General features: G+C 40.3%; 1 protein-coding gene across 2 annotated transcripts in view; it reads left to right on the top strand.

Annotated features, from left to right (window-relative positions):
- TLN2 (talin 2) overlaps positions 1 to 26,664 on the top strand; it is a 158,175-nt gene that overhangs the window by 80,520 nt on the left and 50,991 nt on the right. For both annotated transcript variants that reach the window (XM_069980795.1, XM_069980786.1), the window contains exons 5-26: positions 77 to 229; positions 470 to 612; positions 760 to 887; positions 2,709 to 2,772; positions 3,399 to 3,503; positions 6,294 to 6,449; positions 6,757 to 6,858; positions 7,334 to 7,410; positions 7,556 to 7,739; positions 9,365 to 9,478; positions 11,615 to 11,723; positions 12,815 to 13,023; positions 13,801 to 13,899; positions 13,984 to 14,151; positions 15,394 to 15,688; positions 16,145 to 16,311; positions 16,390 to 16,518; positions 17,969 to 18,082; positions 19,370 to 19,483; positions 21,810 to 21,944; positions 22,033 to 22,161; positions 24,481 to 24,583. In XM_069980795.1, the coding sequence (XP_069836896.1) occupies positions 77 to 229; positions 470 to 612; positions 760 to 887; positions 2,709 to 2,772; positions 3,399 to 3,503; positions 6,294 to 6,449; positions 6,757 to 6,858; positions 7,334 to 7,410; positions 7,556 to 7,739; positions 9,365 to 9,478; positions 11,615 to 11,723; positions 12,815 to 13,023; positions 13,801 to 13,899; positions 13,984 to 14,151; positions 15,394 to 15,688; positions 16,145 to 16,311; positions 16,390 to 16,518; positions 17,969 to 18,082; positions 19,370 to 19,483; positions 21,810 to 21,944; positions 22,033 to 22,161; positions 24,481 to 24,583 (2,997 nt within the window). The remainder of the gene's footprint in view (positions 1 to 76; positions 230 to 469; positions 613 to 759; positions 888 to 2,708; positions 2,773 to 3,398; positions 3,504 to 6,293; positions 6,450 to 6,756; positions 6,859 to 7,333; positions 7,411 to 7,555; positions 7,740 to 9,364; positions 9,479 to 11,614; positions 11,724 to 12,814; positions 13,024 to 13,800; positions 13,900 to 13,983; positions 14,152 to 15,393; positions 15,689 to 16,144; positions 16,312 to 16,389; positions 16,519 to 17,968; positions 18,083 to 19,369; positions 19,484 to 21,809; positions 21,945 to 22,032; positions 22,162 to 24,480; positions 24,584 to 26,664) is intronic.

The following is a 26,664-nucleotide window of genomic DNA, read 5'->3' as shown; positions in this document are numbered from 1 at the left end:
TAGAGAAAGCTGTAAGTGTGAATGTAGAATATAATGCACTGTAATATTGATGCCATGCATATTTTCTCTGTGACAGGAATTACTAACTATGAGGAATACTCTCTTATCCGGGAAACTGTTGAAGAGAAGAAAGAAGAGCCAACTGGAACCCTGAAAAAAGACAGGACTCTTCTCAGAGATGAGAAGAAGATGGAGAAACTGAAAGCTAAACTTCATACAGAAGATGAGTGTGAGTGATCAACCAAAGGACAACAGCAGCAATACACCTGTCCCCTCTTATAGATTAATTTGTACACCGTTCCATAACACATGAGCTATTATAGTATCTGGGGCAGCAGTAGTTCTTTCCAATCTGCAGTATTGCATTGCTTCATTAATTGCTTCATTGATTTTTTTCCTGTAACTTATAAAAGTTACCTTTCATGATTGCCTGAATAGGGTCTAACTGATTCCACTCATGACATTTCAGTGAATTGGCTCGATCATAGCCGGACATTTCGAGAGCAGGGGGTTGATGAAAATGAAACCTTACTACTTCGCAGAAAGTTCTTTTATTCAGATCAGAATGTGGATTCTAGGGATCCTGTACAGCTCAACTTGCTGTATGTGCAGGTAATCTACAGAGAGAGGATGCAGAGTGTTCTGTTAATATAAACTTTTATTGTGGATTTATGTTTCTTGTATTTAACTATGGGCTTTCCTCTCATATACAGCAAAATTAGTTCTCTTAGCAGAAATTAGAGTTTTTCTCTGTTCTAGGCTCGCGATGACATCTTGAATGGATCCCACCCAGTATCATTTGAAAAGGCCTGTGAATTTGGAGGGATTCAAACCCAGATTCAGTTTGGCCCTCATGTAGAACTCAAGCATAAACCTGGCTTCCTGGAGTAAGTAAACCTAGAGTATATTTTTAGACTTGTACATAATTATATTAGATTGGCATGCCTTAGTACCTTGCTATAACCTAGTGACTTTCTACAAGTGAGGTATGCAGAAGTCATGCCTAGCTGGAGTTTTTTTTTTGAGTTTCTGTATCTATTAGACCACAGCTGTCTAAAGCAGTACTCCGGGCGGGAGGCCTTTTTTCAGTATTGGTGGGGTGGTGGTGGATGGAGACAATGACTCCCAGCACTGGGGCCCGCATGACACTGTTCTGGTTGGTCACGTCTCAGATAAGACTTGAGACATGAAGTTGACAGGCTCGCTTTGTCATTTTGCGGTGTCCCGTCTCTGCTGCTGAATGGCCGGCCCTGAGTGGGCCTGCCAACATTGCATCACAAGTCCTATTTGAGACGTGATATACAGGAGAATGGGATTCTTACTGCATCACTGCCCCACCCTCCAGCTGCTGATTTGACAGTTGACTGTCCAATCACAGCGACTGCCATTAACTACCAATCAGCAGTTAGTAGGCAGAGTGTGCTGGAGCTCCTGAATATCCCGGATTACTGAGCACATGCACATAATGGATATCTCTGAATCAGCTGCACAAAACTAAATCATTCTGTTCAGCATCTCTGTCACTGGTTTATCCTACTTTTAGATAGGGTAGCATAAACCTATTGACAGAGTCTCTTTAAGATCCCCATATACCATATACATCTATCAAGCTGTACTGGCCGTTGCAGGGGGTTCGTTCCTTGGTATATAAGGTGTATGGGGCCCTTCCACTGACAGATGATGTTGGTAGAGAAAGGGTTGGGGTGTGATGGAAAATCTTTTTGGAGTTTAAATAGGTTATCCAGCACTACAAAAACATGGCCACTTTCCCCCCTACTGTTGTCTCCAGTTCAGGTGCGGTTTGCAATTAAGCTCCATTTACTTCAATAGAACTGAGTTTCAAAACCCCACCCAACCTGGAGACAACAGTAGGGGGGAAGTGGCCATGTTTTTGTAGTGCTGGATAACCCCTTTAACCTCTGCTTCCTATAAAGAACACAACCATTCCTGTGTATGGAGAGGACAGAAGACATTGTTCGGCCATCAGTTGTTAGATGTGTATGGCCACCTTTATATTTTTTCCACCAAGCCTCACAGACCTAGGGGGCACCTGGACCATACCATTTGTTAGTGAGGTCCATGCTAAATTTACAAATGTTGTTCAGTCTACCTTTTATTTGTTTTATAAACTTTTTATAACATTAAAAAAGTAAATCAGAGATTGATGCAGCCTCCCCAACAACAAAGGGGCTTGTGTAGCACAACATTACACTTTATAAAGATTGTCACATATTACTTGATCCTGTAACTGTTTGAGGCATTATATTACTCTAGCACTTGTAACTATACAAATGGTATAAAAATTATAGGGTCTTCTTGTCTATGGGGCCTGCATCAACTGACACAGGTTAAGAGGTGTTTGAATAGAGTGGCAAGTGTATGGGGGAGATTTCTCCCACAGTCTTATAGTTAGAACGTCCTTTATTGTCCATAACATCAAAGCAGAGCTAAGCTTTCATTTAAGAGGGCTCTATAATATGTGAAAGCTGCACAGTGATTGGTTGCTGTGGACTGCTTAATAAATCTTAATGATAGAAACTAAACATAAATAATGGAAATGGTACAAAAGTATAGTTTATAACAAGACCTTAGCTGAGTTTTCATCTTCGTGTAGAAGTGACATTAGTTTTACTATCTAGTAATATAAACTATGACTTGCATATTTTTTTTCTTGTAAGCAAACAGTAAATTATTCTCATCTCTTACAGTTTGAAAGAATTTCTTCCTAAGGAATATATCAAGCAGAGAGGTGCAGAGAAAAGGATATTTCAGGTACAGCTATACAGCAACAAGAAGTTTCTTTTGAGTATTTTATAATTTTTAATATGTTTTAGTAGCATTTTAAAGCAGTGCGTGGTCTTTCTTAAGCAAAGATAAAAACAGGGAAATTATGTTTATAATGTCTAGAAAGACTTCCAATCCAGGTGTTATGTTCTCTTGAATGTTATGTTTTTTCCTTTTTTTACGAGTAAGGGCTTGATTACATGACAAAATTAAGAGGATGAAAATGTAGGTTATGAATCAATGCCCCAAATCAGTAGGTAGTGATTTCTGTTCTATAATAAAAGCAACACAACTTGATTTACAGATCTTTGCATCTATTATGTGATGGACACCAACAGCACCTTATGGAATCTATTGATTTTATATTGAAGTCAATTGATTTTTATCATGACCTTATGTTTAAATGGGGAGAATAGTTCTTCATGCAGTACTATTCTTCTGGTGAAATACCGTATGCCACTTTAAATGAAGTAGAATTATTACATGGCTTTGTTACTCAGTTGCACTTAATTGCACACATTATTCATTGCTTTTTCTTGGAACAAATAATAATGTTATTATATAAGTGCTACTTTTTGTTTTAACACTGGACGATGTGGTTTTATGGCCGCCAGGAACATAAAAACTGTGGGGAAATGACAGAAATTGAAGCCAAAGTGAAGTATGTAAAATTAGCTCGGTCCTTACGCACATATGGGGTTTCGTTCTTCTTAGTTAAGGTAAGAGATGTGTAGAGATTAATTGCTGCTTTGAATAATGTTAGTGTTTTAATATACCTTTATTCTGACACAACATATAACTTACTGTATGTGCAAGACTGTTGGAGTAAATATTTTGCATTTATTAAAACGTGAACACCTTATAATACATTTGGAACTTTTTAAACTGTTTTAGACTGTTTTTAGACAGTTTTTTTAAGGGAACCTGTCACCGTGAAAATGCATCCTAAGCTATCTACATCAGTATAACTTGTAACCTATTGATTGAAATCTCTGTTTCCATGCTGAGGAGTCCAGTCCACTGAGTGACACCGCCCACTGGACTCCTTATCCCAGAATGAGCAGGGATTTCAAGTTACAGGTTATACTGAATATTTTCCCACAAAGTTTGTGTCATTTTATGGCCTAAATTTTAATGCATTTCTCTACAAGTTACTATGCAATTACTAGGTAAATCACGCCCACTTGTCACTTTACAAGGCTGGTGAGTGCTAAGAAAGGGTTCAGGTTTTGCATAATGATGCAGACACAATTATTTTCTACTTTTGTAAATCTGTCAAAACTTGGGCCATAGTTTGCATTACAGTAGAGGTTGTATCCATGTTTTCCCAGACTCCTTAGAGGTGCATACAACTTATTGCAACAAATTGCACTGATCTCTAGTCACCTGTTCTTAGCTGCTGATGGTACTATCCCCTGAGGGGGGGGGGATTAAAAATTATATATATATATAATATACACACACACAAACAGGGCTTTATTCTGATCATTAGCATATGTTTTAAGATTTCTGTGTCCAGCTTTGAAATTATTCTGATTGCTAAGAGATTTGGGTATGTAAACCCAGCCCAGGGCAGTACACCAGTCTGACTCCATGATCTATACTTTGTGTGTACTCATAACAAGCGGTACAAACCAAGTATTACAATGTCTCCAGTTCTATAATTTTGTAATGTTTTCTATATTGCCCCTGTATTGTTTTCCTCAGTAACTGTATTACATGGTGGGAGAGAAGAAATCTGATTTCATGGCACATTCTTTCTGCCTCTCATGCATTTTCTCCTTCCATCTTTCATCTCTTCCAGTGCATTCTTAACTAATTATCATCCTCGTTAAGATTTGGTTGTGGGACCCAGACACTCCCTGCGGTCACATCCTTACATAGTCTCCGTCTGCTTTTTTTTTGCTGACCCCCATGATTCTGTATATTTCTAAAATACAAGCTTGTAACCCCCATTCCCAGAAGTTAAGTCCTGCATAAACCTAGACTGTGAGAGGTCATCTGTGTGCCCCCTATCTTCCAGCAATGCTAATAACTACCCTAAGGGTTAAGTGAGCCAGGCCTGGGGCATAGTTTGTGTAAAATACAAATTGGAAAGGTCTAGTAAACCTCCCTTACAGCAGTCTTTACCGTGTTACCTTTATTAGAAGCCACAAATTAGCATTGGCAGTCAACACCTCTCAAAAGGGTTTTTCTAAACAATGAGGGTCAAATTTTATTGTTCACTATTACACCTGATTCTAATAAATATGCATGATGTTTTTAGTGTTAAAGGGGACCTGTCAGCAGCTTTTTGCTGACTGAAGTAAAGTGAGTTTGCATTATGGCTTCTTATCCTACATCAGGAGATATATATCTTTTTTTTTTTTTTTTTTTAATATCTAATTCTCCAAAACCAAGATATAAACTTTAGAAGTTTTATGCAAATTTCTATATAAGGCTCACAGGGCTGAAAAACTCCAACAATGTTCATCCCCATCCCCTCTAACCCCCCCATGCCCACAAGTAAACACCCACCCTTTTTACATTGACAAACCCAACATTGCTGGGCTTTTGCAGCCCAGGGGAACGCCCTGTTGGATTTATCTCCAGATTTACTTTAAATTTTTAAACCTTATGTCTTGACAGCATGAAATATGGGTACTATTACACGGAACGACAATCGGGATGATTCGGCCGATTATCGCTCCATGTAATAAATACAACGATTAGCCGATGACAACGATCATCGGCTGATCGTTGATATAGGTTCTGACCTATTTTCGTTGGGCGCCGACCGCGCACTGCTACGTGTAATAGCGGTGCGCGGCTGGCGACTGACGATATACATTACCTATCCACGTTCCAGGGCTGCTCCTGCGGTCTTCTCCCCGGGTCCCGCTCGCTCTGGCTTCAGAGCGGCCTATCAACTGACAGGCCACTCTGAAGCTAGAATGCACGGGACCTGTGGAGAAGCGGACCGCAGCAGCAGCCCAGGAGCGTGGATAGGTAATGTATGTAGTTTAAACAAGGGCTGCAAGGACATCGGTAACGATGTCCTTACAGCCCTTGTTAAACGATTATCGGGCCGTGTAATAAGCCCAGTAAACAAGCGACGATCTAGCAGATCGCTGCTTGTTCACAGGTATTATCGGGCCCCCATCGACTTGTGTAATACCACCCTTTACTTTAGTCAGCAAAACACTGCTGTCTGGTCTGCTTTAAATCCTCATCTGTACGTTTTCAACTTTTAATTAGATTTTTATTATTGTTAATAATAATATTGTTATGGTTATATTGTTGTTGTTATTAGTAGTAGTAGTAGTAGTCGTCTTTTCTTTAGTAATTCGTTTGGACAGTTTTCTTGCCATCATCTCTGTACTATTGGATTACTACATACAGTACTGCTTCATATAGCCAATAATATATGTTTACAGATATTTCTTGACTGAATTTCTATATGTAATATTGAATTTCTGAGCACATTGTGAATTTCTATATGTCTTTTTTTTTTTCTTCTGTGTTTTCAGGAAAAGATGAAGAGTAAAAACAAACTTGTGCCTCGCTTGCTTGGAATCACGAAGGATTCTGTGATGAGGGTAGATGAAAAAACAAAGGAAGTACTTCAAGAATGGCCACTAACAACAGTAAAACGTTGGGCTGCTTCTCCAAAAAGCTTCACCTTGGTATATAGAATTGTTCTTAATGTTTTTGGGTTTTTTTTTTAAACTTGATAGGTGCAAATGAGATACATGACTATTAATTTATATTCTGTGCTTTGGACTTCATATCTGGACACCAATAAGTCTGAATAAAATATGCAAGGTAACAGAATATTCTGTTTTGTGTAAGGCTGCTTCTGGGATCAGTCAAGGGTTGCTGTGTATTTTCATTTTATTTTTTATTTTTCACTGATCATGAACTAAGTTATGCCCCTTCTCTTGTCACATGCCAAGCAGTCTCCAACCTTTTTACTGGTTATATATATTTCAGGATTTTGGAGAGTATCAAGAGAGTTATTATTCTGTGCAGACTACGGAAGGGGAGCAGATCTCTCAGTTAATCGCTGGATATATAGACATTATACTCAAGAAGGTACAAAGACTAGCTAACATTGCTAACTTTGAAACTGTGTTTGAACATCTCATACTTTTCATGACAATATAATTGCTGCTAACTCTGCTTCAATTCACACTTCATTTTGTTACACCAGACATAGTTATACTATAACCCAGGCTCCTATTGTACAGGATTATGTCAAAAGTGTGTATTTTTGGCATATGTTTGCACAGATTACATCAGGTTGTTTTTTACATACTAAAAAGCTTAATATATGTTACCTTTAGAAATTGTATGGCCATACATGGGTATCCCTTTTAGATCCCTGCAATTTTTTTTCCTCTTCTTTTTCATTGTTTTATCATGTTGTTAACATGGGGAGTAAACTTCACCTGTAGAGAGATGTTTTTTTAGAGAGAAGTGTCAAAGTATATGTTAGTAAAATGAGTGAAATATCATTTTTATCATTACTAGTAAGAATGTATGAATAATTAATATGCATTTTTTGTAGAAACAAAGTAAAGACCGCTTTGGACTAGAGGGTGATGAAGAATCAACAATGTTAGAAGAATCTATTTCCCCCAAGAAGTGAGCATATGGTTTATTTTATTTATTTTTTGTTCATATTGGGTGGGCCCTAAAAAAGTGATGTCAGAGTATTGTTTGCAAGTAAAGATAATTCTTGTTGTGCAAGTGATGCTTGTTGTAACTTAGAACATATCTCCATTATTAGATCCACTATTCTTCAACAGCAGCAAATCACTCGGCCTGGTAAGCTTGAACATGGCACAGTCGCTCTCCCTGCTATTATACGCTCAGGGTCAAGTGGACCAGAGACTTTTAACATGGGCACCATGCCATCAGCTCAACAACAGCTCACCACAGGTCAGATGCACAGAGGTCACATGCCTCCACTAGTAAGTACAAGTGAGCTAAATCCATTTCCATTGAAATTGTATGTGTTCTAAATGACACATTTATCACTAACTTGTTCTAAAATTGCAAACACAATGGAGGACACACCCTGTGTTAAAGGGGTTGTCCCACAAATAGCATTTCGCTTTTATGGGCATAATAAATGTGTGATTGCTGGTGGTCCAGCCTCTGGGACTCTCAGCAATCACAAGAACGTAGATCCATGAGTGTCCCTTGTAAATAGAACAGTAGCCCAGATTTGTTGAGTTCTGCTGTTATTGGAATTGCTAGTTGTTTGTGCTCGGCTACAGCTGTCAACAATCTGTATCGGTCCTATACCGATGGCCTTATAAGCACACTAATGCAAAGCACTTAGGAACCTCTTTGCTTGTAACCGCTGGTGGTTGTACCTCTAGTAATAACAAATACATCACCAGTTGTTTGGATAGTTGATAAATATTGTTAGTGGGTCAAACCCTTCAAGGTAGGCTTGCCTGTGGTCAGATGCGCAATTGGAATTTTACAGTTGCGCATAATTGTTATACGTGCCAAATACAGTGCTTAGAACCGTGCAGTTTTCAGTGTTCTTATTCCATGCAATTGGTTTAATTACATCATTTTCTCTTGTGCATTGTGCTCACAGGATTTTATATGGCGTCCCCTTTGCCATGATAATTTCTCTTTTTTGTAATTGAATATCTCACTGTTACAAAGCGCGGCTGCTCACTTAGACATAATCTCACGCTTGATGAAGCTGATCACTTGTTAAATGACTCCAAATGATGCAAAAGTAAACACGTCCTCAGTCATGTCCGCTCATTAGTTTCAGGATAGCCACTAGTAAAGGACCTAATCTAAACTCAGCTGAGCTCATTCAGCTGGAATCAATTCAGAGAAGCTCCATAGGCATTTTCATGTTTCCCTGGCTGCAAAACAAAATCTTGAAAGAGATCAAAAAATAATAGATGTTGACAGAAATTCGGCACCTGGATTTAATAATTACTTCTTCTTTTTTTGGATTCTTTATTACTATGCAATTTTTTTTCTTGGGTTCATCAAAAGTTTCCTGCTTATTTATGGATTCAGTTTAATGTACATTACGAACGTGTCGAATCTGCCTCTGTGGTGTAGAGAGATCCTGGTTGCAGGATGCCGCCCCCTGACACGCTCTGCTGTGCACTAGTGCCCATTTTATCTGTGGCACTGCCCATTGACTGAGTGTGTCTGTGGCTCATTAAATGCCTTGTTCTGCTCATCTTCCAATTAATGGCATTGCGCACTGCCCAGCCGTATGTCACTGCTAATTAGACCAATTGTCTCCTAACCTACTTTCTGCTCCTTCTCAAGGCTGCCGGAAAATATTTTCAGTGTTCTGTAAGGATGTGTGCGCTGCTGGGAGAAGAAAAAACCTTCTCTATCCTTTTGCTTTTGTTCATCGGCTGCTTGATTTTACATCTATGAATGGTTAGAGCGTTACAGACCAGCTCTGTGTGTTTTTAGAATATGTAAATATGTGCTGTCGAGAAATTTGTATATCTCATTCTTCTACAAGGGAAGAGATATGTATTCTGAATGAATTGGCTTGAGTTAGTGTGTGCACCATATTGATGTTTTGTTTTCTCTTTAGACATCAGCTCAGCAAGCTCTGATGGGGACCATTAACACCAGCATGCATGCAGTTCAACAGGCACATGATGATCTGAGCCAAGTGGACAATCTGCCGCCTTTAGGACACGACATGGTAAGAAGATCATAACGTGATCTCTACATTTGAACTGACAGTTTATATTATTTGGACAATTGGGAATTATCGTTTCTGCACCTTTCTATCTATCTGTGTCATTGCGGTACCTAGAATAGATGAAAATGTCACAATGTATGTCCGATGGCTGCCCATTTAGGCAAGATTTAGAGGACCGCAAGTGATTTTATAAAATATTTATATTACTAAGCAGTTTAAAGGTTTCATCTCCAAAACAATGTTGCGCGCTGACAGATCAGTGTGCTGTGAGCTAGGGAAACCCGGCTATCAGTTCAAAGAAATGGTAATAAACGTTTATCCCAGCACGCTTTAATGAATAAAATATACCAAATGCTTCAGTACAAGTCTAATAAACTAGAATGTTGAAACTAACAAAAATGGTCTGGATACCATTGTTATACTTGGACCTCACAGAGAATCTGTCACATTATTGCACTGCTGCTTGTCACTGCCAGTGGCATCATTGCTACATGAATAGTAATAAAAAATTATGGGGAGCTTTCCTGTAGTTGAATCAGTATTGGTGCAGATGCTGTGACAAGGCTTTTGTGGAGGCTGTTTGCAATGACCATATCTGTGTGACTACCACCCTATATTTTTATTATAGCCAAAACCAAGCAAACAATCGTTTTGGGAAATCACAAGATAGAAATATCCCAGTTAGGGGCCATTTACACAGAAAGATTATCTGACATGTTATCTGCCAAAGATTTGAAGCCAAAGCCAGGAATGGATTTGAAAAAAGGAGAAATCTTAGGCTTTCCTTTATGACCTGATCTCTGTTTATAGTCTGTTTTTGGCTTTGGCAGATAATCTGTCAGAGAATTTTTTTGTGTAAAAGGACCCTTAAGAGCGACTGTTGATCAAATTTCATTCAAACTGGACCGGTTCACTCAATTGTAGTCTATGGAGCAAATCGGTCAGATCTTGTGCCTGGCTGGGGAGCGAAGGACGCTGTTGTATTCTTTTCATTTTACAGTAAAGCTTTAAAGGGAATGTCTACTTGATTGGCCTAATGAAGACGCTGTAATGCTCAGTCCAGCGCTGGGGTCTGGTCCTTTTGGATAAAGATATGCGGCCAGAAATGTATGCCAATCAGTGCTTGCTTTCAGTGCCTTTACAGCGTGGCTAGGCCACAGTAACGACCGCTGAAACGTTCATGCAGCCTTTTAAATACATTACTATTGGCAAATCTCCTGTTTAGAGAGATGTGTGGCCTTTAACGCCACACATAAAAGATCAAATCAGCCAACGAGCGGGGTGCTCTGGGGAATTTTTACACAGTCATTAGCCAATTATTGGCTAATTGAGTGTTCCTAGGAACACTCATTGCCGATAATCGGCCCATGTAAAAGAGCCTTTACCTTCGGTGTTTACGCAAGTTTAATCTTCCATACACGTATACTGCAATTTACTCCAATTTACTTAAAGTCGGTCAGTTTATTGAAGGAGCCACTGTGCTTGTGTGAGCAATGTAATACAACTACATCCTTGAGGTGAATGAAACAAGCTGCAATGCTAGGATGCTAGGTACAGCTGCTATCCAATGTAGAAAGCTGTGTCTGATAGATCAGCTGATCTGCAAGGTGATGGGAATTGTTCCTCTACCAATCGAATATTGTTGGCCCATCCTAAGGATAGGCCATAATTGTAATTAAAACATTGACTGAGCTTTAGTGCCAGGCACAGCAGCTTGCGTGGATTAGTTCCTGTACCTATACCTTTTAAAGCATGCCTGTTATTTAGAAAAACGTTTTATACATCATTGGGACATAAATTTATAATGGGACTGTCAAGAGAAACAGGCCAGAGATTGCTGTGTTTCAGGGATTAAAGTGTGCTTCCACCCACTTCTCACCGCTTATTCTAACGATGGGTGGTCCCTGTGACATGTCAAAGGTCTTTTCAAATGACAGGTGTACTTTTAAGCAATGAAGGAGACAAATCCATTACTCGATGCTGCAACCTTTCTTTTTTGACCCCAGTTCATTCTGCCAAGGCAAGGTATGGAAAACCTACTTCATTAGCCCAGTGTGACAGCGATGATATAAAAGGCTAAATACTTGTAATACTTATAATCCATATATGTATACTGAGTTTGTTGTTGTTTTTTAGGCATCTAGAGTTTGGATCCAAAACAAAGTAGATGAATCAAAACATGAGATCCACTCCCAAGTGGACGCCATCACTGCAGGAACCGCATCGGTAGTGAACCTGACTGCAGGTATTATTATGCCTAAATACGAAGTTTGTGTGTACATGGTTACTTTGTTTTAAAGTCAAGGCCAGTCACATTCACAGTGAGGCTGCAACTTTTTTCCCCCTGTATGTACATGTTAAAAAAAGAAAAATACTATATTATGGAAGTGTATTTACAGGTGTACACTCAAATTTAATCTGATCAAGTGCAGACATGTAAGTGCATGCTGAGCACTTAAGTTGCTGGGACAGCCATCCCGATGCCCAGCAGGTATTGTGGAAAAGTATACCTCTAGGGAAACGCTAACAATGGCAGAAATGACTGTGGGCTGCAGGTTGTTCAAAATGGAAAATAAACTTAGAAAAGTGCTTCACTGGCCTCTTTCTTTATTTCTTTTTCTTTGTAAACAGGCACAGGTGAAAGTGGGGAAAACAGATACATTTGTGTGCATCCGTTTTCCATTGAATTTCATAAAAAAAAACAAAAAAATGGATCTATTTTTTTTATAGCGTACACAAACGTAGTTGACCACATTTTGTGTTCATTAAAAGTAACCATTTAAAAATGGATTTGTTAAATGGAATTCCCAAATGTAGTGTGAACCCAGCCTGACTTGACAAGCTAAAAAGGTGCCATATTTTTTAAACCCAGAGATACCCACAAATGTGGCACATCCTTAGGCTGTCTAGTCTCTTATTGTGTATGAATCAGCTAGTATAAGTAAATCTGCCCTATGTTCTTCAGCTAGTCAGCACCTATGGAATTGTATTTGTACCATCCTGCATTTAAAGGCAGCTACCTGAAAGCATTTTAGATTGATTAAACTAAGGGTCCATTTACACAGAAAGATTATCTGACAGATTATCTGCCAAACATTTGAAGCCAAAGCCAGAAACAGACTATAAACAGAGATCATGTCATAATGGAAAGCCTGAGATTTCTCCCCTTTTCAAACCCATTCCTGACTTTGGCTTCAAATTTTTGTCAGATTATCTGTCAGGTAATCTTTCTGTGTAAATGGACCATAAGGGAATACAACTAGCATGATATTCACATATTATTTTATTTGTTATTCATGATTGTGCATGTGAACAGGGATCTTTTCCTCCTTGTAGGAGATCCATCAGAGACAGACTACACAGCGGTGGGATGTGCAATCACCACCATTTCTTCTAATTTGACGGAGATGTCCAAGGGTGTAAAACTGTTGGCTGCTCTGATGGAGGATGAGGTTGGAAGTGGGGAGAAATTACTAGGAGCAGCAAGGACATTGGCAGGCGCTGTGTCAGATCTGCTTACAGCAGTGCAGCCATCTTCTGGAGAGGTAGGCCCTCAGAATTTATTGAAAAATACATTTCACAAACCATTTTAAACTTTTTATGTTGTTTGTATTTTTTTTTTACTTGATAAAGTACAATTCTTGCTTCAGGTTGCCCTTATCCCTACTTTAATAACTGCATTCACGTATAAATTTTAACCACTCCTAGACTGTGCCACTTTGTTGCTATCTAGACACACTTTGTATTCTTTACTGATACATCAAGCTAGATAAGCAGATGTGGTTGGTAAAACCACAACAAGTCAATGCAAATGTGTCTGGATCAGGGCCGGCCTTTGGGGTGTGCGACCTGTGCAATTGCACAGGGCGCATCATTCGTGGCCAGCTAGGGGGCGCCCTGGCAGACAGCTGCACATCTAACTTAGACATAGGAATCTGTAAGTTACATGTGGTGTCTGTCAGCTGGAGCGCCCCTCCAGCTGGCCGCCTCCCCTCCTCCCATGCTGGTTGCTTTGGGGCGCTCAACGGGGAGGGGGAGGGCGCTGAAAGAAAGTTTTGCACGGGGGGCTATCTACCCTAAGGCCGGCCCTGGTCTGGATAAACATTTCTCTATAATAAGAAAAAATATAAAATAAATATAGAAATAAGGGCAGAGTAGATGGACCAGGTGCTATTTTTCTGCTGATAATGTTCTCTGTTTCTATGGACAATATTTCTGATAATAACCAAATAAATGGAGCAGTGCAAAGGAACAGAATTTCCTACAAGACAAATGATGCTGTCACAATGTATATTAAGTATGAATATTTTTTTACCTTGTAGCCTCGGCAAACTGTTCTCACAGCAGCAGGCAGTATAGGGCAGGCAAGTGGAGACCTGCTGCGACAAATTGGAGAGAGTGAAGCGGATGAGCGGTTCCAGGTAATTATGAAATATTGAGATTGATAATGTGCTATTCCCCATATCCCCCTCTCTACATCTCCTCTTATGTCTTCTATATTCTAGGATGTGTTAATGAGTTTGGCAAAAGCTGTAGCCAATGCAGCTGCCATGTTGGTCTTGAAGGCCAAGAATGTAGCACAAGTGACTGAAGATACAGTACTACAGAACAGAGTGATTGCTGCTGCTACTCAATGTGCACTTTCTACCTCCCAGTTAGTGGCATGTGCAAAGGTAAGCCAGCTAAGGGAATTTCTTAGATTATTTTATAGAAACATTTTTCTTTATTAGGAACCTGTCAATACTTTCACATTCACTGAATATATCAAGATGGTCCTCTGTGGCTTTTCGCTAGCCCACTAGGCTTGATAGATAGATCCTTCCTTGTTGGGTGTAGGGGGAGCTCTATTAATTAGTCAGAAGGACAGGCGGAGACCAGATGACTTGTGGTTCAGACAACATGAACATGACCTATTCTCTTTACGTTTGGATAATTTTTATACAGGACCTAAATCACAACTCCCTCCAATTCTACACCTGCTATAGTGACTATGTAAAAGCTCTTAAAGGACAAGTGCCATGAAAAACTTTTTCCCAGTAATTGAAGCACATTACAAAGTTATATAACTCTGTAATATGCTTCAATCACCTATCTGCCTCCCTTCCCTGTCTTTTCCCCCCTCCACACCCCAGCAGGAAGTGTCCTAACTCACACAGACCTAATTACTGACGTCACCGTCACCAAGCTCTTCTCTCAGCTCTCCTGTTACACTAGCCTCCCCCCTCCCCTGCCTTGTCAGGTGACTCAGCTTGCTCAGCTCCCGTTGGCTGAACAACTGCAAGCCATCACTTGGACTGGGGAGGGGGGGCTGCTGTAACAGGACCTAGAGCAGCCCTCCTGCTGATAACTCATCCTCACAAGAAGGAGCTGCCTGGTGATGGTGACAACAGTAATTAGGTCTGTGTGAGTTAGGACACTTCCTGGTGGGGGGAGGAGGGGGGAAAGACAGGGAAGGGAGGCAGATAGGTGATTGATGCACATTACAGAGTTATATAACTTTGTAATGTGCTTCAATTACTGGGAAAAAGTTTTACATGGCACTTGTCCTTTAACAGGGAACCTGTGACCTCGGCACCCGGAGTAGAGCCCTCCCGACCCCCTGGTAGAGCTTACCAGCTTCTGCTGGTTCTGCTCCCAAAGCTGGTTCCCTTTAATTTAAGGGATGCAAATAATGCCAATGAATGTAACAAAACAGAAACAAGTTTTTAAACAGACATAGATTTTTATATTCATTAGGGCTCGCTGCCTTCCAGCAGTTAGGACCTACTAATCCAGTTTTAACTGAAACAAGCAAATTTATCAGTGTGTTCTTTTTCTGCAAGCCAAATGAATCCTTTAGTAGTGTGCAATGGGGATATTATGAATTACTGATATTATCATTACATTGTCAGACATAATCATTGTCTGCTTTATAGGTTGTCAGTCCTACTATTAGTTCACCAGTTTGTCAAGAACAACTCATTGAAGCTGGAAAACTGGTAGATCGCTCTGTGGAGAACTGTGTGCGGGCGTGCCAAGCGGCCACAGAAGATGTTGAACTGTTAAAACAAGTCAGCGCAGCCGCCAGTGTGGTCAGTCAAGCCCTAAATGACCTCTTGCAACATGTCCGCCAGTTTGCAAGCCGTGGGGAACCCATTGGCCGCTATGACCAGGCAACAGATACAATCATGTCGGTCACAGAGAGCATATTTAGCTCCATGGGTGATGCAGGTCAGTTCTTCAAATGAGAAAATGACTTGAAATGTACTAATGTGTTAATATGAGATGGGCACATTGTAATGTTTGGTGCAGTCTCTGTGAATGTATATTTATGCAGCTTTATAAAGAATACAATGTTATTTAATATGACCTTTAATTGAAATGTGATTTCACAGTTTGTGATTTTACTCTGTCCAGTTTCCCACTTCCACTGTGTAATGCTGGTTTCACACATGGCAGTTACTGTGCTAAAGCCAGAAGTGAATCCAAGTGGGTTGGAAAATATAAAGGAAGGACCTATACTTCTTTCCTGTTGGATCCACTTCTGGTTTTGGCACAAAGACTGCAGTTTCCCAAAAAACCTGCCTGCTTGGTTCTCGATCAGATTTAGATGTGCTTTAAATGGTTATTTTGGGGGATAATTCTAAACACTTTAATAACACAATAGCTATATATTTATATTTGTAGGAGAAATGGTTCGACAAGCACGGGTGTTGGCTCAAGCGACCTCAGATCTGGTCAATGCTATGAGATCTGATGCAGAGGCTGAGTTGGATATGGACAACTCCAAGAAACTGTTAGCTGCTGCCAAGCTTCTAGCTGATTCTACTGCCCGTATGGTGGAGGCTGCAAAGGTAGATTGATTGGTAAGGCAGGATTATTTGCCCTGTTAGACACATATTGCTAAATAATAAAGTCTGTGTTACTTGCAGGGAGCTGCTGCCAACCCTGAGAATGAAGATCAGCAACAGCGGCTGAGGGAGGCAGCAGAGGGTCTGAGAGTGGCTACTAATGCAGCGGCACAGAACGCCATCAAGAAGAAGATTGTTAACAGGCTTGAGGTGAATGGGTTTAATATTGTGACTACACAGACACCGGTTTTAATTGTAGAAAGCAATATATCACGCCAAACATGAAGTGACTCCTTCACAGATTTTGGTTTCCAATGCATGGCTCTAAATTTGTATTTAGCTTCAGTGTGACATTTGTTCCCTGATGTCTGGTGTCACAGTGCTTGAAGATCACATTTATGCATTATGAGAAAGAACATTTTAATTCAATTTTATGTCCTGTTACTACTTTACAATGCTTCTAAACATTTCCATACACCTCTGCAAACACTGCCCCCTGTAGTACTGCTGCCAGAAGTCAATGTTTAGTTTTAACATATTAATAAAAGTGCAGATGTAATCATCTAATTTTCTATTTATTTCTTCACAAAGTAAATGTTCAAGCCATGTATTTTTAGGGTATAAACCCACACACTGTATACGCAGCGTATTTACTGCTGCGATACGCAGCAAATACGCAGCAGATTAGATCTAAATAGCTGAACACAGCATCAAATCTTCACCATTAAATCTGCTGCGTATTTGTTGCGTATTTGTTGCGTATCTGCTGCGTATACGGTGTGTGGGTTTGTACCCTTAGGGTTTTTTTACTTTCTAACCATCCTTTGTCTGAATCACTTATTGTGATTGTCATCCATGTCAGCAATCACATAATCCAGTATCACAGGGAATGGAACATTTTATGTTGCCTTAAAGGGAACCTGTCACCCCCCGTGCCGGGGTGACAGGCTCCCGACCCCGCGTTAAAGCCCCCTATACTCACCTAATCCCGCCGGGTCCCGCTTCTGGAGGTGGTCGGGTCACGGAGATCTCAGCCGCTGCAGCCCGGCGCGCACGCGCTGAGAGATGAGTCCAAAGCTCATAGAGAATGACGGAGCGCTGGACTCTCCTGTCATTCTCTATGGGTGTTGGACTCATCTCTCAGCGCGCGCGCCGGGCTGCAGCGGCTGAGATCTTCATCACCCAACCACCTCCAGAAGCGGGACCCGGCGTGATTAGGTAAGTATAGGGGGCTCTAACGGGGGTCAGGAGCCTGTCACCCCGGCACGGGGGGTGACAGGTTCCCTTTAATATTCTGCTCAATTCTTCTATAGTTAGAGAGGTTTTATATAAGTAGCAACTTAATCCTTGTTCTGCCATTAGATGTATTTTTACAGCCACATTTCAAAATGCGTGCATCATCCATCACAACATTTGACTATAGCCTCATAGGAAGAGGAAACTCCCCCCCCCCCCCCCCCCCCCCCCCCCCCCAGACAGTGAGTTTGCCCCACACCATAGAAATTAAAATTAGCAACACATATTTTGGTGACTGAGGAACTTCCCCTTACAGTTACTATTACTTTCACACTATGTGCCATATGGTCATTTTATTTCTCCTTTGATCACTGCATTTTTTTTGTAGTAGTTTATTGTTCATTCTCTGTTTTTCTTTTTGTAGGCTGCCGCAAAACAGGCCGCTGCGGCTGCTACCCAGACCATTGCAGCTTCACAGAATGCCTCAGTCTCCAATAAGAACATGGCAGCACATCAGCAACTGGTTCAAAGCTGCAAGGTAACTGAGAGCGCATTGGATAGCATTGTTAGATGTGCTGTATTATGTCTCATCTTATAATTTACTTAGGGAAAATTTTAAGTCAAAGATATGTCCATGTTCCTGTGTGACCTCCTGGAGGAATGATTAAACCCATAGTATTATACACCAGTGGCTATGTATATATATGCGTATATGCTGTACTTATTATTTTATGGTACAGAGACTAACTGTGTATTGTTTAGGATATCCAGTGTGAGCTCACAGGGTATTGCACTTATCGATTATGTTTTTAATTTCAAATCAAATGTTGTTAAATGTAAGGTACACTTATATATGTTACATGTCATTTCAGAAGCAGAAGAGTTCCAGTACATGAAGGGAGGATTGTGGTTAGATCAAATTCCCTGCCACCTTCATGTCAGTAGACAGCTTGAAGCATTACTGTAAATTAAATAAACCTTTGGGACGTGTTGCACAGACGGTGCTGAGATCCCCTCACTTCAGTTTCATAATTCTGTAGAGCCCATTTTCATCTAGTCAAAGCAGGTGGCTAGCTTGAAGTGCGCTGCTGCACGCCTTTCTGGCTATAACTAACTATTGGAGGGGCTTTCGGCACCAAGACACTGACCTATCTGTGCAACACATCAAAAGTTAATTTAAACAACAGTATGAGAGTAACACTTTTAGATGTGATTTTTTTATGATTGCTTTTCTTAAAGGTACTTATGTCACCTACATTGAGGGTGCGTTCACACAGACAGGATCTGCAGCAGATTTGATGGCTCAGAATTGATTTGCTTTGAATCTGCAGCTTCAAATCTGCACCATCAAATCTGCTGCAGATCCTGTACGTGTGAACGCACCCTTAGAATTTTTTTTACTGATAATTCCAGATACTGAAAGTATAAGTCCGCCACGTTTGTCTAATTCTGATCATTCCCTTTAATACCTAATAGAAACACCTGTCATATGGTTTATGCAGGTTCAGAATTGAAGATGTAATGCCAGATGCCATGTTTCAGGTTGCCGATCATCTAATATTTCATTTGTCATAGGGCAGTGAAAATAGGGGAGATTAATCAACACTGGTTCAGTGGAAATATAAAGCAGTAGCCCACAGCAGTCAATTTGTTTTCAAAAGGGCCAGTGAAGAATAAGAGATATATGCATGACTACCAAGTTGCCTTTATACCACTTAAGATAAATGTTACCTGATGTATCTTATTTAATACACATACAATATGGATGACTTTGTGTGGTAATTTCACAGCTTCATATTAAGATTTGGAAACTTTGTTTCTGCAGGCTGTGGCTGACCATATTCCCCAGTTGGTACAAGGTGTAAGAGGCAGTCAAGCCCAGGCTGATGATTTGAGTGCACAACTAGCTCTAATAGTCTCCAGTCAAAACTTTCTACAGGTAAGAGGCTGTTCCTTACTTATTGTTCAGTCATTGTGAGAGGTAAGTGAGGTATTACTGTCAGTGAAATTAATATAAATGCATTGGAATAAATGATATGTCACTTAATCAATGCATATTTCATGTACAGAACATGTCTTGTTTGCCGGGTAGTGGGTTGGCAACAGCAAAAACTAGTATACTATTCAAAACCAGAATTGCTCCTAAATTTCGGCTAATTTTTTTTTAGCCCATTAAGGCCATGTCCTTTTACTGAATACCCCCTTTATTATCCAAAACCAATCTCTCTTGCTGTTCCAACTGCTGCTCCATCTCTCTTGCTGTTCCTCTTCCCTTGAACTGCTGTCAGACTACATGTCCCATTTCTTCCATGCCCCGCCCCTGTCACATCTGCATCCTCAGTCTGTGCTCAGCAAACAAACTGAATGTGAGACAGTGGTCACATGATCTTTCTCCTGAGGTATTGGGCTGGAGCAGGAGACAGAGTGGACTGCAGGGAGGCCAGTTTTCTTTAATTCCTTGATGTTAATCAACTCCCAGTGCACTGAACTGCGCAGATACTGTAATACATTATATAGAGACGTCTATATAACTTTTGATTTACTTTTTAGTGGAATATATTTTTCCCCCATAAGGCTCCCCTTTAATCCTCCTTCCTATACTTAGTATATGCAGTCATATACTGGTTTTCGTATGATAACACCATATGCCATATGCATACTAACAAGGGTAAGATAAAATAACTTTTTTGAGAATTGATTAGCACTTTCTCTAGAGAATTAGTTCAGTTTACACAACTGCCATATGCTTTGATTTTAGTCAGGAAATTCCCTTGATTTACAAAATGGGCTCTAATGCGTGGTGTGTCATAATATCAGAGACGGCTGTTCGTATGCATTGGAGATAAGATTAGGCTGTAATGCTGTGCATTCCTTAGGGCATGTAGCCTGCCTTTGAATTCATTTAATGTTTGTTAGTAATAGCAATGAATTCTGTGACTCATTGCAGTTCTTTTTGTACATGTGTCATCATTCCGATACTCTGCATTTTTGTAGATCTGTGCTAGGCCCCATAAAAGTGGAATTTTGATGTACACCACAAATATTCTAGGGCTTCTTCACACAGCACAATATCATTAACTGTTGTCATGCTCCATATTGACCCATGTGAGTATGTCCACACTAGCTTGAGGAACCAGGAGTCAATTAAGAATCATTATGATTAATAATTCTGTTTTTCTAGGTAAGTAAAGGAGGGATGGATACTAAACCACTTGGTTTGAACTGTCCCTGTCATTGACAATGTTGAGCCAACGCCTACTCCTCACCTGATTTGATCATTTGTGCAGCCTTAAAATCATTATTATTGGCTACACATCTCTCAAATAGAAGAAGTACAGCCGATAGCAGTGTGTTTAAATGGCTACCCTAACGATACAGCGACCGTTTATGTGGCCTGACCGTTCACTTAATCGTGCCTTGTAAAGGCATATCAGGCCATCTAAAAGGACCCTTAGACAGAGCTGAGAGAAGGGCATAGCTGAGCACTTTTCTCACTGAATCCCAGCGATCTCTGTCTTGCTGCACAAGACTACCTCCGTTATAGCTCTAAGGAACATCTCCTGTGCAGTGAGACAGAGATCACCAGGAACCAGGCAGGGGAAGCACATAACCATGCTCTTCTTCCAAGTATATCTAGAAATCATGGAGGTTTGGACACTGAGACCTGACTAATCAAAACTTTTCACATGTCTCTGCACCTTGTCAGTTTTGTTTGTTTTCAATAATGACAGGGCCACTCTTACAGCTTTAGGCTGGGTTCACACTACGTATATTTCAGTCAGTATTGTGGTCCTCATATTGCAACCACAACCAGGAGTGGATTAAAAACACAGAAAGGATCTGTTCACACAATGTTGAAATTGAGTGGATGGCCGCCATTTAATGGCAAATATTTGCTGGTATTTTAAAACAACAGCTGTTATATTGAAATAATGGCAGTTATTTACTGTTATATGGCGGCCATCCACTCAATTTCAACATTGTGTGAACAGAGCCTTTCTGTGTTTTTAATCCACTCCTGGTTTTGGTTGCAATATGAGGACCACAATACTGAATGAAATATACGTAGTGTGAACCCAGCTGAAGCGTCATTAGTTATCTGCCTCTAGTTCCCATAATGCTTCTGGCATCCTAAGCTGCTGATAGATTTGTTTTGGATCAAAAACTGTATGTGCAGTTGTCACAGTTATTTAAAATAAAATGTAGCTGTAATTTAGGAGATGTAGAACTGTTACCAATAATGTCTATACTTCTTTTTTAAACAGCCTGGAAGTAAAATGGTTGCTTCTGCCAAAGCTGCTGTACCCACTGTGACAGATCAAGCAGCTGCCATGCAGCTAGGTCAGTGCGCCAAGAACCTTGCCACCAGCTTGGCTGAGTTGCGTACAGCTACACAGAAGGTGAGTTACTGAGGTTTGGGGGGGGGGGGGGGTTACGTCTGTTGGAAGTATACAGAGTTAACTTTTTGCTTATTATGCTGTTACACAGGCTCATGAAGCTTGTGGCCCTATGGAAATTGATTCTGCTCTGAATTCCGTCCAAACATTAAAGAATGAATTGCAGGATGCAAAGATGGCAGCTACAGATGGGCAACTGAAGCCCCTTCCAGGGGAGACGGTAATTCCTGCACTTATGAGTTCACAATCATGTAGGATAAATTGCCGTAATGAGCAATGATCCTGACTAGGATTATACCTAACCTGTATATTTGGCAAATTCTGTTTTCTTAGCACCCTGTTCACATTTGAAGAATGCAGTATTTAATTACCATAAACTGTTACATTACACTCAGACACAGAGCAAGATAGTTTTTTTTTCCATTGGAAAATATACACAGTCTGGGATAATCTCATATAAAATACATGGCTATATTTTACACATGGTACTGTTTTTGTATAGAATTATTTTTAGGAACATTCCCCGTTTTTCCAGGGGAATCTGCAGCCAGCTATACATTTGGTGCAGGAAAATTTAGTAACACATAGTACTTATAGGTCCGAGCCCAAACTCTCAACATTTAATTACCGGTAGCTGAAGAAGTTAAATGCAACCCGGAGGCTGCCTGGAAATGAACGATACAGCAATGAGCAGGACTTCCTAGGGCTGCATTCAACTTCTTTACTCACTGGGTTTGGATTTTGGGTTTGGATGAACCTAAACATGCTTGCGGTTCATGCATTTTTAATAGTAATACATGGACAGGCCTCATCTTCCCCCATTAAGAGCTGTGTTTTGTTAGTGGTTCCTATTTGTATATGTATTGTTCTGTTAGATAAACTAGATCCTGCAATCCTACCTGTACCCCTGTTTGTTCAAGTGCTCATTTTTGCAGTTGTATTATTGTCCCTAAATAATCTTGCTATAAAGCTGCCCACTTACATTAGATTTCAGCAGGACTGGCCTGCAATCTAATATGTATAGACTATCCCTGGTCAGATTATGGTGGGGCAGGGAAGGATCAGACAGTGCAACTCTAACATGTCCAATCCTTTGTTCTTGGGACGTGAATCGCTGCCAGAGGTGTCTGACAGCAAATAGCCCCAATAGCATTGTTGATTATGGAGATCAGGAGAGAATGGCAAAAAGGAATGGTTGCCGGCACTATGTCAACCATATGCAACAGGGCTACAGCGCTAGCTGTAGTTGCTGTTTTGCGGTCGCAGACAGTTCACGGGGCGCTCAAATTCGGGAGCAACATATTGAAATTAAGCACAAACCTTTGAGAAAGTGAATAAAGGATGAGTGGCACTAACCACGTTGGATGCTATTTCTCTTTATTGATAAAATATCACAATGTCAGTCATGTAAGAAACACAGAGAGACCCAGCATGTGTGCTACATGACTGACAGGAAAGAGAAAGGAGAGAAGCGGCACTTTCTAGTGCAATAATAAGTGTAAAACAAAGGCATTGAGGATAAGGTGAAGTGCACGCTCACCTGGATGAGTTGCTCCAATAACACCAATGCCAGCTCCAGGTCATTCACGGCCAAACCGAGGAATGAGGCAATTAAGAAAGACAGAGAGACCCAGCAGAGGCCATCTGACACCGGTATTCCCTTCAAGTGAGCCAGGTGCAGGTGTAGACATCAGGTGTAGTAATGCATAGGAGTGAGCGCTAGTTGCCAATCACCAACACACTATGTAATCTTGGACCAAAAATAAAAAAAACTGTTTATTAAAACAGTGTTTCAGCCCGAAACCCGTTGTTTGAATAAACAGTTTTTTTATTTTTGGTCCAAGATTACATAGTGTGTTGGTGATTGGCAACTAGCGCTCACTCCTATGCATTACTACACCTGATGTCTACACCTGCACCTGGCTCACTTGAATGGTATCCCGGTGTCAGATGGCCTCTGCTGGCTCTCTCTGTCTTTCTTAATTGCCTTATTCCTCGGTTTGGCCGTGAATGACCTGGAGCTGGCATTGGTGTTATTGGAGCAATTGATAGAGTTGTGCCTGTTGTTTGCACAACTCATCCAGGTCAGCGTGCACTTCACCTTATCCTCAATGCCTTTGTTTTACACTTATTATTGCACTAGAAGGTGCCGCTTCTCTCCTTTCTCTTTCTTGTCAGTCATGTAGCATACATCAGGGCAGGGAAAGAGGCTGAAACTGAACACTGTAGACGCGGGATCCCCCGCTTTGTCAGGCCGAAACAACTGTAGCCAGTGTCTAGAGTGTTCAGCTTCAGCCTCCCTCCCTACCCCAGTGTATGCTACATGACTGACATTGTGAGATTTCATCATTAAAAAGAAACCGCATCCAGCGTGGTGAGTGCCACTCTTTATTTATTCACTTTCTCAAAGGCTTGTGTTTAAAAAAAGCATTCTGCTGACAGGTATCAATTGTGTATGGTCAGCCTTTATGGTGTAGCTTTATTGGAAGTGCTAATTTACAGCATATAAACTCTCTTATGTTCCTTGCACTTTCTGCAGCTGGAGAAGTGTGCCCAGGACCTTGGCAGCACATCTAAGACTGTTGGCTCCTCTATGGCTCAGCTGTTGACATGTGCAGCTCAGGGGAATGAACATTACACAGGTATGGTCGTCTTAGTTGTGTTTCACTAATATTTTTTTAGTTCCATTTGCATTGGTAATGATACTCCTAGTCCAGTATATTCAATATTTTCAGTAAAATGTGACCAGCTATGTCAGAAGGACATTTCTTAATCTCCAGTGATTTATAATTTGATTTCATAACCTGCACAACTGACTTTCATCATTACATGAATTTTGCAAGCAGCCCCAATTGGCTTGCTATCGCTTGTCCTGTAAACAGGTGATCATTTCTTCAGATGGGAATACTCCCTTAGGCTATGTTCACACAATTTTTTGGCCGCTTTTACGGTCGTTATTTTGGACAGTCGCCATTTTGGCGCTAAAACAGGTGATTTATGCAAATGACAGTTGTCGTTTGCATAAACTGACGCGTTGTGCCCCTTCATCTCTAAACTGCCATAACCAGCAGTCAGCAGAATTATGATGGAAGCATATGGTACTTATTCCAATTCTGTATACTGGTAGTCTCATAGGCTTCCATTATAACCATACGCTGCTCGCATTAGCTGTTTACAGTGAAGATTAGGGGTCAGAGCGTGTGCTGCTGAGCGCATCTGCACCTTTAATCTAGTGATCGGCAGGGGTCTCCGCACCCAGATCGCTACCAATACAAATGCGGGCAGGAGCCAGGGAGGTAAGTGGATGTTAGTTTTTTGCACCCACAACTTTACTGGGCATTCTGAAAAAAAGGGATCCTAGCCGGACTACCCATTTAATTCACATGCCTGACAATCTTAAGACAGGATATAAAGTAAAAAAAGATCTGTTATTTTCATGCCCACTATTTTTGGTATAGTTTAGCAACTGTTGCCCTTTGTCTTTTAAAGAAATGTAAAGTGATGTATTTGTTGTAAGAATGTTAAGTCTATGTGATTCACGTGGTCTTGTTCTGTCGGTCCTATTAAGTCTTAGAATGGCGGATGGTGGAGCTCTCTATACTGCAATATACTCGAGGTCAATAGTGTATCCTGTACCAAAGGATAAAAACTAATCACAAATACAAAAGGAAATGGTAACTCATCCTCTAGAGTACTTGCTTCAATGAACAAACAGTTTTAATTAACACCATAAGGATATATATATATATATATATATATATATATATATATATGCAAAAAAGGGGTCCGTGGAGCCTCAGTTACGAGTCTCAAAAATAGGTGTTTCCCTATTTAGGTCCTAAAGCTCGCAACAGAGTGAGGACCTGAGGGACTACGTATCAGGGTGGTTTGGTGCTCTCCCCACTAGGAGGCACCCCTTGGCAATGGGCTTCCTTCTCTGGAGAGAGGGATATCTGGCTATTCCCGTGTTTTGAGACTCTTAACTGAGGCTCCACAGACCCCTTTTTTGCATATTTAAATTTTGTATGGGACAATCAATGGAGACTCGTAAATGAGTACTCCATTGGAATTTTTCACTGTTCTCCCTGAGTTCAGTGATTGTTGTGTTTTGTTGGTATATATATATATATATATAGATAGATAGATAGATAGATAGATAGATATAGATATATATATATAGATATATATATATATATAGATATAGATATATATATATATATATATATATATATATATATATATATATATATATATATATATAGATATATATATATATAGATATATATATATAGATAGATATAGATAGATATAGATATATATATATATATATACATACATACACACACACACACACACACACACACACACACACACACACACACACATACATACATATAGGATCAATATAAAATAATATAATCAATGTAATTAAAAACTCTAAAAACACATAGTTAAAAGTTCATATATTGTTGAAGCCACTAGGTATATGTCTGTGTTGAACTTAGAAGATGAGCGTATATTCGCACGATGCGTTAGTGTTATTCCACAATGTCTATTGGAGATGATATAGCAATAGTAAAGTTTGGAGGTATCGATAGCTCCTTAAAAGTGCAATAGTGCGAAAAAAAGGTTGGCGTGGTACGCCTCTCACCGGGTCGTTGTTATATCAGCCGTATCGTGGGTAGTATGTGGCTTGTGGTGCGCCGGAGGATCCTCCGCTCCG

Source organism: Dendropsophus ebraccatus, chromosome 1 (genome assembly GCF_027789765.1).
Source record: "Dendropsophus ebraccatus isolate aDenEbr1 chromosome 1, aDenEbr1.pat, whole genome shotgun sequence".
NCBI lineage: Eukaryota > Metazoa > Chordata > Amphibia > Anura > Hylidae > Dendropsophus > Dendropsophus ebraccatus.
The sequence above is the reverse complement of the archived record's forward strand: the minus strand, read 5'-3'. Positions and strand labels throughout refer to the sequence as shown.